At 36.4% G+C, this 12,363-nt stretch overlaps 1 protein-coding gene across 2 annotated transcripts in view; it reads right to left on the minus strand.

Moving 5' to 3' along the window:
* LOC131036362 (uncharacterized) overlaps positions 1-12,363 on the minus strand; it is a 99,840-nt gene that overhangs the window by 28,767 nt on the left and 58,710 nt on the right. For both annotated transcript variants that reach the window (XM_057968227.2, XM_057968228.2), the window contains exons 11-14: positions 7,847-7,948; positions 7,579-7,688; positions 7,387-7,474; positions 7,084-7,295 (exon numbers count right to left, since the gene is read on the minus strand). In XM_057968227.2, coding sequence (XP_057824210.2) covers positions 7,084-7,295; positions 7,387-7,474; positions 7,579-7,688; positions 7,847-7,948 — 512 coding nt within the window. The remainder of the gene's footprint in view (positions 1-7,083; positions 7,296-7,386; positions 7,475-7,578; positions 7,689-7,846; positions 7,949-12,363) is intronic.

The raw sequence follows: 12,363 nt of genomic DNA on the forward strand, positions 1-12,363 counted from the left end.
TGTGCAAAGGTTTTAAACGTCAAAATGATCACCAATTTGAATAAGGAAGCTACATCGCTCCTGTCCTTTGGACAAGGACCAAGGCAATTTTCATTAAAACACTCATGTTCCTTCAAAATCAAGACAGGGCAGGGTCACACAAGATCAAGGACGCCATTTGGAAGACTCTGAACAAGAAACAAAGATTGAAAGTTTGCAAATTTGAGCCAGGACACCAGGATCGCTCCTGTCCCTCCCCAAGGGACTAGGGCGATATTTGCTAAAGCACTTGTTGTCATTCGAAGATTATGTCAAAACCAAGTTGCAAAAGGATTGAAACGTCTTTTGAAAGGTGATGAACGAGGAGTTAAAGTCAAGAACGAAGAATTTCAAGCTAGAAGACAAGGATCGCTCCTGTCCCTCTCCAAGGGACCAGGGCGATAACCTTCCAAACATCAAATACGCCTTGTAGAAGTCAAGTGAGACAAGCGTGGAATGAAGAAAAAATGTTATTATTTGCCTTATGATGGAAATTGGAGATTGAAGATGCAAGATCTAAGTGAAAACATCTAGATCGCTCCTGTCCCTCTCCAAGGGACCAGGGCAATAATGGTCATAAAAGGCATTCGTTCACACAAGCAAGTCAATCTAGCTCGAAATCCCTAGCGAAAATGCCAAGTTCAATGTGGAGATGAAGACTTTGGACGTCAAAAATGCAAGAATCAAGACCAAGATGATGGATCGCTCCTGTCCCTCAGTCAGGGACCAGGGCGATGAGGTTTGTATATTTCATTTTCAAATTTTGGCGATCAAACACATTTTTGAATTTATTTAAATGCTAGAAAATTCGATAAGTTTGAAAATTTAATTAAAAATGGCATTTAAAATTTGCGCTTGATCATTAATTAATTATTATTTTGCCTTGTCAAAAACTCGAATTTATTAATTTAAAAACGATGGCATTTAATAATTAATTATTAATCAATTTAAAAAATTAAAATGGAGCGCTTGGATTTGGTTTATTTTATCAAGGTCGGCCATTATTATTTATTTAAAAATCGTTTTAAATTGCCTTATTAATTACCAAGTCGGCCTAAGTGAATGGGTGGTATGAGCGCTTATAAAGGGAGGTGAGAATTGTCATTTTCACATCATCATTTATCATCTCTTACATGCGATCTTGAAGGAGAAGTGCGAGTTGTAGTTAGAAGTGCGAATTTATATTCAAAGGTGGTGCGAATTTCATCAAAGGAAGACGTAAACATCAATCAAAGGTGGTGCGAACCTAAAGCTTCATTTTGCGCAAGCTTGTCCAAGGCATTGGAGATCACATCAAGGACATATCAAAGGTGGCGAAGTTCCTAATTTGAAGAAGAGATCACGTTGAAGACCATCTAACATCAATTTTGCCTAGGCGATTTTATTCATTTTGCGTTCTAGAGTTAGTTCTCTAGTGAGGTATGGCGATATGGTTTTATTGTTTTATTTTTTGATCGTCATAGCTTAAATTTTGAATTTTGAATTTTGAATTCCAACTAGCTCGATCGTTTTTTACGAAATGATAACTCTAAGACTTATCATGAGGTTTCCTAAAATTTACTCTCTAATCTATGTTATATATTGCAAAATCTAGTTTCTCATTATGAAATGTTGTGTAGGTATGGCGACCCCGAAGGCGGGAGCATCCACCAGTCGTTCAGCTCTTATGAAAGAAGATCAAAAGACCGAAGAAGTGGAGACCAAGATCGTGTCGAAGTGGAGCAACATTGGAGATACCAACTTGGGTAACTTTAGCACGAAGAAATTTCGAGAGGTTCCTTACATTGGCAAGCCAACACCTGTCGCCCGGAGAATAATCAAGAGTGGCATCATTAAGGCGGCCGGCTTTCCTCCAGCTGTTCAATGCTATGAGTTGATGATCGAGTGTGCTCGTCATTATGATCCTCAGTCCAGAACGATCGTGTCCAATGAGGGAAACACTTTGGCGTACCTTTCAGAGGAAGCTATAAGTGAAGTTTTCCATCTTCCAGAGCACAGAGACATGATATACAAGAGCATAGAGGGAGCCAGGTCAATGTACGAAGATGATCCAGATGCTTGTCTAAGCATAATTAATAAGAACTGGTTACTCAAGAGCCGTCCCCGTCTAAGCAAGATCCCGAACACACCGCAAAGGATTGATTTCCAGGAGGAGTACAGAGATTTGATCACGATGCTCAACCGAGTTACAGGAGCCCCTCACGCCTTCTACTTTGAGAAGTGGATGTTCTACTTCATTCAAGTGATAGTTCAGGGTAAAGGAACAATTCATTGGGCTAGGATGATTAGCCATTGCTTGGACGTACAGTTGAGGAGACTCAAGGCTACCAAGTCCTTCCACATGAGTTCATACGTCATCTATGCCTTGATCAGGAGTTTTGAGTACGCAGGACTGCCTCACAGAGGAGTGATTGGAAGAGGACCCGGCGAGGTCAGAGCTTGTGATTCCTATGCCTACTTGCATCATCCGCCAGGGAGCAACTACAAGCTAGTTAATGATACCTTCACGATGAACATCACAAGGACGTTGCAAGGTGGGATTCACAACAGATTGTCTCAGGATGCACAAGAATTGGTGAAGAGGTACGGTGCTTGGTTTATCCAATTTCCGAAGTTTACTTATATCAGAGTTCATGGATGTCCTTTACCTCCATACATGTTGCCGAGATATCCGACAGACAGAATTGTGTTACTTGAAGTAACAAGACAGTTGGCAGCGTATGCGAAGGCATTCAGACACAGACATGGGAATGGAGTTCCAGTACCTATCATTTTGGGCAATTCAGTTGAGGTATGTCCTAATGCTTTAGCTATGGATGACGCAGAGAAGGAGTTAGCCTTGTATTCTTTTTCATCTTTTGCTTTGAGAGAAATCTTTGATCCACATGGACATTTAGAGGAGACAGTCGGTAGGAAATTTAAGCATGAGTACCAAATAGAAGATTTTATGATGAATCTCTTAGATGATCTTGAAGTGAAACGAAAAATGCATTCTAGATTGCCTTTGGATTTCATCAGGAAATGCAGGATTTACAGAGTGGCCGACCAAGCACAGGACAGTGGCAGACATATCCAGTCCTCCTATGATCGAGAAAGTAAATCAGTAAGGTTAGATTGGAATGAGCCCGAGGTCGTGGATCTAGATACTTTGATGGCTCCAGTCTTGTCTTGTACTCGCAGATGGGTTGACGTACAGCATCAGAAGTTGAGAGAGCAAGGCATAGCTATGACTTTCACTTTGGAAGAGAAACCAGCCGAAGGTGGAGCTAGTGTGAGTGAAGGCAATCCTAATCCTAGAAATTCAAGTGAAGGTAACCTTCGATGTGCCAGCGAGGGCAATCTCCATCCAAGAGGCTCGAAGAGGAAAGAGAGACCTGGAAAGAGAGAATCTTCCAAGAAGAAACAAGAGGCCAACCGAGATCGTTCATCCGGCACATCTTCTAGACCAGAGAAGAGGACGCTTCAAGTAGAAGAATCCATGGAGTCGATGGTACAGAACGACAGGCAGGAAGAAGGACAGGCACAGCAAGGGTCACCAGATGGATCTCTCCAAGATTATGAGTTAGATGAAGATAAAGAAGACAATGAAATAACATCTCCTCCCAGACAAGAAGAAATAGTACATAAGGAAATTCAAGTTCAAGAGACAAGATCAGCTATCCCAGATTGGTTGAAGGAAAGATTAACCAAGGTGATCGTAGTAGAGGACGAGGACAATGCAATTGATTTAGAGAGCCTTGTTGGACGCTCACACGAAGTAACAGAAAAGAGGAAGGCTACCAAGATGTCCAAGATGATTAGAGATGAGACTGGATCCAGAAAACTGCAGATAGCTACACCGGCAGTAGACAAATATGAAGGTGAGATCCTAGCAGAGGAATATGATATACAGACATTTGAGCTAGGACCATCCACAGCAGAGCAGACATTGCATGATGCCACCGATTCATTTGAGGCATTGAAAGACAAGCTTAGAGAAGAAATGGAGAAGAATAGAAAGCTTGAGAGAGAGGTCGGTGCATGGAGGGCATATTTCAGTCATCTCAATGAGCCTTTGGGACGTCAGGATCCAGCTAGATCACCAGTACAAGCACTTCCACTTCAATCAATCAATGAGGCAGAAAGATTTAGGAATATGGTCCAGCGTACAAGTACTTGGATGGATAAATCTCATACAGTCGCCATAGAGTTTGTAACAAGGATGATGAAGATTATTCATCAAGCTATCCAGGTTCTTGAAATAATCCACAATTTGATGATAACAGTAGCCGCATTTGCCCATACCAAAGATGTTATCATTCCTGTCTTGAAAGTAATTAGACACACATCAAGGAAGGTCTTAGCACAAGAAAAGATCATGGATGGAGGACCTCACAGTTTGCTTCAATGGTCAACCTTACTCCATATGAAGAGTGTTCTCTTCGAGGACATCAGTACTAAATGTAGCCAAGTTGAGGAGGTGATCAATCCTATCCAGGACAGAGTATTTGAGGTACTTCGTACCATTCTTGGCAGGAGGATCGAGGTCGAGACAGATGTGGATATGCAGGAATTAGAGGATAGAATCAAGGTCATCTTTTGCAAGGACGCTAATGTTACAGACGAGCAATATGATCAGATGTTTGCCACCATGCTCCTGATTGAAAGAACAAAGGAACTTGACTCTTCATGGGACGCAGCTCTTCTAGATGCATTCGATCAGGTCATCCACTTGGAAGAAAGTATGAAGAATCTTCCCGAGATCCCAATTGCAGAAATCGAAGGAATTGTGTCAAGATTCATTACATATGCTAAAAAAGAGAATTGGAAAGGGAATAAGATTCTAGATGATAGGTTGTTATAGATGACATGGCATCTTAATTGTCATTAGTTTATGTCTCCTAGGTTTTTGTGCCAAATTTAATATTTGGCTATGCATTTAATATTGTTCAGTAAAAAGGAGGCCATTTGTAACAAACCCTAATTAGGGTTTAGGTGTCATGATCTTGACCGTTGATCTACTTTCAATCTGGACCTTTCATTGTAATTGAGGATGCTATTTATACCCTCATTTTTCATTTCATTTGTAATAGTTAGATATCAGAGAGTTTGTTGTATTAGAGAGATTAGAGTTAGAAGCAATTTTATTTTTGTAGCAAGATTGAGTTTTGAGGGAAGGAATTCAAGCAATTGTTGTACATGATGACTTGGAAATCAATGAAATATTGAAGTTATGGTGTTTTGTTGCAATTTTCTTGGTTATCTTCATGGTTGTTCAATTTACCTGAATCATGCTCAATCAAAGTAGTGTGTTAATTTGAAGGACATAGTGTGAGACTTGATCTTTGGTAGGATTCGTAATCCAAACCACTAGCTTCTTGCTGATTGTAGGAACGCCTTGCGTGGTCGACTGGAGAATACCTGAATCACTTAACCTTCAATCATCATTGTATCTTGGATATGTACCTTCGTGGTAGTGTCTTTGGTCTTTGATGCGTTGAAAATCATTTGTTACCTTAGAAGATCGCATCAATTTCAATTAAGTTGTTATCTTATGGCAAAATTGAAGTTGGTTGAATCTTACCAAGTCTTGTTCACACGAAGTCACTCTTAGGGTTAGACTAGATTAAACTTCTTCCGAAACCCTATCCTTTTGTTATTTTTTGAAAAGCTTCTTAGTTTAGTAAAATCTTAAGCTTTCGGAAGCGTAAGACCCCTTGAGGATACAGCAAATCACATCATACCACGGCGAGCTTGTCCACACGTAGAGACCCTACTAACCAGAACATTGGAGTCATCCTAACTGATCCTTCATGCGAATCTTCAGCAGTTAGAGGCTTTATTCAAGAGAGGATAAGATGCCTTTAGGTATTTTATTCTGTGTATGATGGTGTACAAAATACACGTCAACAGGTTTAAAACTTTATACACACACACACACACATATATAAATATACATATATATACACACACACACACACACACATATATATACATATACATATATACATATATATATGTATATATACATATACACATATACATATATACATATATATATGTATATATACATATATATATATATATGTATATATACGTATATATATATATATATATGTATATATACGTATATACATACCATAGTTGAAAAACTCGGACTCGGCAAACCAAAAATTTGGACTCGGACTCGGACTCGTGAAAGACTCGGCAAGGACTCAACAAAAAAAAAAACCGTAGTTTTACAAAAAAACATAAAGAAATTAATGCATTTAGAGAACATAAGAGCCATAATTGAAACATTACACATGTCACATACTCATAGTTTCAAACTTTCAACTCTAAAATGTATAATACCAAGATTTCTTCAATGCTAATTATGCTTTTATATGGAGCCTAATCAGACTCAGAGGTTAAATTTTCCCTACTTCCATCAGCGCAATTTCCCCCTATATTTTTTGATGGGGGTTTGGGGGCAGCGCCCCCAAGTTGGGGTCAAGGGGCATCGCCGAAGGATCCTCAAATTTGACTAAGTCTGGAAAATTGAAGAATCCTCCAAAAACTAGATTTTGCATTATAACTCCTGGAGGTCCGAAACCACTCTCAAACATCCTGACAGTATATATGGAATATAACTTAAATGTTATATTCCATATATGAATCTTGACGGATAGACCAAATTTTTTCACATGTTAAACTCAATTTTAAAGCTTGTATGACTTTTTTTCTGGGTCGCGCGAGTCCATCTGAAAGATTCGCGAGTCCATACAAAAGACTCACGCAAGTCCTTGCAAAAGACTCGCGAGTCTTTCAGATGGACTCGCCTCGCGAGTCCTTGGCGAGTCGACTCGTGGCTCCCATGGACTCGCGAGTCCGTGGCGAGTCCGCGAGTTTTAAAACTATGATACATACATATATACCCTCCACAAGAAACAAGGGGAGAAAATTCTATAGTAAACTAAGTCTGCAGGTTCATAGGTCCAGGATAAAAATTGTTAGTATGTCAACAAATAATTTCTAATTATACAGAATTCTTACTAAAAAAATTGACAGAAAGCAGTACAATAGACTAATAAACTATTGACTAACCTTGCTTCAAAGTTCTTCTTATCTGTGACAATTGTGGCACATATTTTGCTGACAACCCAGGGAGGAAGAAATGTATCTTTTATCTCAATAGCATATGACATGTCACCGAATGCAACAGAAGATTTGCTCTCATGAGAATCAGTTGTTACTGATTCACCCCCTATAGAAGCCTTAGGAACAGCATCCAATCGTTTTATTTGCTTGCAGCTAACCTGTACAAATGTTATGCATACTTGTAAAACGTCTGTACAGTTTCTAGCCAAAAAGGGTCTAAATCATATAGGCAACAGTCAGATTACTAACCTTTGGCACATGAAGTGATGCATTCTTGAATGGCACTGGTGAGCACAGAACAGGAACATCAACGCAGGCCACCGAACTCAGAAGTGACCTGAAAACATTAATAATCCAGCAGCAAATTCATATATGCATATCCAAATTAGTTTAGTATGTTCCAAACTCCAATATGCATCAGTGAGTGTAAAGATGGAATACCTATGATTCAGCAAAAAATCATATAACCCATGAACATTAACATTTCCAACAAATGCTAAAAGTGATTGAGAGCTGTTGTCAACGTCAACCATGGAGTCAACAACTTGAGTCTGCTTACACATAATGCCCAACTCAAATTCAATGAGTAAAGACGATGATTCAGAAAAAAAAATGCTACAACAATAACATGTACAATGCAATTATTACAACTCAAGTTTAAAAATATAAAGTTAGTATTTAATTCATTCAAGACAGGCATTACACAGACCTGCCCTGGATTTGTTTTCTCAAACTCAGATAACTCGTGCAAATCCTCCATGGTGACTTGCTCAATTTCTGCACCACAGAGAGGCATAGAGAAACCTACATCCTGTATAGTGAACAATAGCTCCAATTTAACATGACAATCTCTAAGCATGTAACGATAATAACCTTTAACTTGTTTCTCACTAAAAACAAGGCAGTGCATTTTTACATGTGAAAAATAAAAGAGTGTATTTTGCACATAATAATAGTCTGGGATTCGGTAAATGAGATGTAACATCGGTTTGCCTGATTGTCAAAATTGTGTAGCCTGACTATTCCTTCAGTAGAGTTCCAAAACATGAAATGGAAAATGTAGATCATTCACATATGCACTAATGAGAAATAAATTCAATTCTTAATGATAGACAATTTATCTCAGAGTAGATCAATTTTTAGAAAATAATATTTTGTTAATTTCCTATTTATTTTTACAAGCACCAAACTAAAACCAAAATCAATAAAAAAACGCCAACCTTTATTTGTCAGACCTGACCATATTTCAGTGACATATGATAGCATTTTTATTTAACAGAAATAATTTGGTTTCAAAAAACCTTAATAATTATCTATCCTTCACCCGACGTCCAATATGCTAATCCATTAGATTCACCAGGTAAATACAAAAAACGAGAGTGTTTCACCTATATTAACCACAATAATTGTGTCATAGCATCCTCAATAATCTTCTCAGAGCATGAAATGTCATGCAAAGAATACTATTGTGAAATGTTTTTAGGTTTTAGTTAAAACACATCATCACATGCATCAATCTAGCATACATCAATCCTATCATGAGCAACTTCTATGCATACCTAAAATATTTAAATTGTCACTTACAATTATTAGTCCCCATATAAAATGTGCACCTTTCCTGCCCTTCCTTGAGCAGGCCACAAATAATTAGATTCAAAAATTGTTCCGATATCCAAAATATAAGAAGCAATAAATCCTAGTAAAACAAAATAGAATATATTTTTCATCAATTTAGAGGGATTCATAAAAAATGAAAATATTTGCAACTGTTACTCTTTTACTTTTACAAGGTCTATCAATATTGGTTTCCAGTTGTGATAGAGTGCAAGGGAAGAGGTTCAAGTGCCAAGCATATTTGTTTCCAGTTGCGAAAGTGAGCAAGGGAAGAGGTTCAATCATAGGAACTCCACTGTAATAGCTCTCGAAAGTGTATTTAAAATGCTGAGCACATAATAAAGATGTGCACAGACAGGCGGCTTCTATAATATTATTAACTATATTAATGCCCTTTAAAAAAAATACAAAATTATTACCGGCAGAGTAATTTGGTTGCAATAGAGTAAAATATCATCAATTTCTTCCAAATAAAGAAAAAAAACCGCTCTTAATTTACTAGAAAGTAAAATGTTCAAAATACAATGAGTCATCTACCATTAATGCAAACACAACACATACAAAAGAAAAACAATCCCCCATGTAATCGCTTCCAGACAAAACACAATCAAAAGTCAACATTATAAGATGATAACATGTCACAAAAACAATGAGACATATAAAATGGCATGGTTTATACAAAGGAATCAGACACTACAGAAGTAGAAGAAAAAATTCAGCAATATCATATATATTTCTACATAACTAAATAAAAATAGGAAAATGGAAGATATTAAAGAAACAAATAAAAATTTAGTACTATATTAGTTATCAGAAGAAAGCCAAAAGACAAACAGGGCCATTAATGATATGAATGGGCCTTCCAATTTATAAGAAATAGGTTATCAACTTACTTTAGATCATATGGTATAACCAATATCATATCAACTTACTTTAGATTTGGGATTAGTAGTGAGGCAAAGACTAGTGGTTAATCGCATAAATATATACATATAGTTATAAGAACATATATGCACATATACAGATAGGTATATCTAATTTCAATATCATTAATGTTTATTTATTAATCAAACTAATTAATCTTTATATTTTAGAATTATTAAAATAATAATATATTTATTATATTTACAATTTATTAATTTTTTGTAAATATTAGTCCTCCCTTCAATTCCCAGGTTTTCTCTTATACCATGTTGGAAATGAAATATGTAATGTCCCCATTTTCAGGTTATACAAGAGAGTATTGTACCCCAATTGGATTATCCATTTTGTCATTGTTGAATTCAAATTTTCAAATATTGAACACTGAAAAGCAAAAACCAATGATTATAAAATCCGAAGGATGAAAAGTTGAAAACCCTATAGGTTTCATTTTGGGATTTAAGGACGAAAACCCTCTCATCCAAATGTTGGTGATTACATTCCAACATTGCAATTGAACGTATTGTAATGCCTATTCCATCAAGAACAATTCTATGATTGCAAAGAAATCAACACTTTATCAATTTTTTTGAATTTGTGAATTGCCAATCATTACATGTACTTGTGAGGATACTTGCATTTCATATTTCAATATTATATATTTATGTAGTACCTGCTTTAATGCCTATTTCAGTTGGAACAATTATACAATTGCAACAAATTCAGAATTTTGTGAATTATGTTGAATGTGAGAAGTGCCAATTGATGCGACTACCTGTGGTGATATTTATATCTTCTATTTCAGTTTTATATTATTTATGTTGGTGGCATAACAGCAAATCTCTGTTGTTACCAATCTTTTCCAAGTCGTCATAAAATTGAAGGGTTTTTACTAGTCGCCAACCCTGCTTGTAACTGAATCGCAGCATTATAAAGGCTGCAAAACACATTATTTTTGCTGTGATATATTTTGGTAGTTACCACTACATGCATTTGGTTACTGAGTTCATTACACATTAGCTCATCAACATCTATAGGTTTTAATTTATTTTTCTAGGCTGCAACCACTCTTCCAAGGGCTCTACCAATAACTTTATGCATACTGAGCAAGAATTTAGCCTTGTAGGGGTTTGATATATAGTTCTGAATTTTATTTGTGACTGCTGTTCAAGGATTAATCTGCCCTCTAACACTGATCTAATTGCTGCCGATTAAGGATTTTGAATCTGATTAATTTATTTAATGATCAAGGGTTTCAAGTAAACAGTATTTGCTGTCATTTCAAATGAGATCTGAAGTTTACAATTATTTGGGATTACTACAAATCTAAGGTTGCTAATTTGACTAGTAAATGTTTGAATTAAATTCTGAAAATTCAGTACTGATTACAGTATTGTAGGTTTTAATTCATTTTTGCAGTTCATTTCACTCTTCTATAATCAGAAAAATTAAAATACAAAAAAAATGGACATTTATCTAGTGTTTGCAATTGGGGACTCTGGAAATTCCAACAAGTCAAAGCAATTCCTTCTACTCAAGCTTCAAGAAACAGAATAACTTTTGGAAATGGAACCCCTCACTAAAGCACTTAAATTTGAGAGAGAAATTGTTATTTCTCAACTACATAAAAAAGCTAGGCAGAAAGAATAAATACTAGAGGCTCAAATCCTGCTTGGCTTGGCTTCGTAAGGGATATACCAATACCAAGTGTTTTCACCTCAAAACCCATAAATGGCAACAAAGAAACACGATAAAAGGAAATATTACTTGATGGTGGCAAATCTCTTATATACAGGAAATCAAATATGTTGCTCATGATCATTATAGAGCTCTTTACCAAAAGTTAAATGCAGATCCCATTGCACAAGCCTTTCTTCTCTATAATATGTCAATGTCATCACTTACAACATTAAAAATCTACTTTGTCAAGCTGTCACCATGGAGGAGATTAAAGATGTTCGCAAAAAAGGGAAGTTGATTTGTGCCATTAACTCATCTTTTTAGCCTTGATTAAAAGCAATAAGAACATTGTTTCTTCAACAAGTTCAAGCCTATTTCTCTGTGCAACTCCTCTTACAAGATTTTGACCAGAATTATAGCCAATGGGCATTTTTTTTATTTTGGCCCTTATCATCTCTAAGGAACAAGAAGCCTTCGTTCCTAGTAAAAAAACATATAGCAATATAGTGATAATTCGTGAAGTAATGCATTCTAGTAATAAGGAATCCAAGAAAAAGATAGCCATAAAAGTTGACATAGTTAATGTGATTAACAAAGTTAAGTTAGATTTCCTGGCACAAGTGTTACAAGCATTTGGGTTCCCTTTTATCTCCATGAAATGGATTTCTGGATTCATCATAGACTCTTAGCCCTTAGGTGGCACCAATTATCAATGCATCCCCAACTTGAATTTTTAAGACTGCAAAGCCCTACACCAAAGCTGCCCATTATCCCCATATTTATACATTATTCTAGCTAAAGCTTTGGCTGGGTCCTGTTAGGCCTGAGAATGTAATGCAAGAAAAAATTGACAAAATAACAAGAATTGGACAATGAGAAAAGATATTCAATGAAAGCATATCCCATTCAATCAAAATGTACCTTAATGTAGCTAGGAAACACAAAATACAAAATATTATCAATCACACAACTTCAACAAATAAGAACACAGGAGGAACACAAGGTTTACAT

This window comes from Cryptomeria japonica, chromosome 2 (genome assembly GCF_030272615.1).
Source record: "Cryptomeria japonica chromosome 2, Sugi_1.0, whole genome shotgun sequence".
Lineage (NCBI taxonomy): Eukaryota > Viridiplantae > Streptophyta > Pinopsida > Cupressales > Cupressaceae > Cryptomeria > Cryptomeria japonica.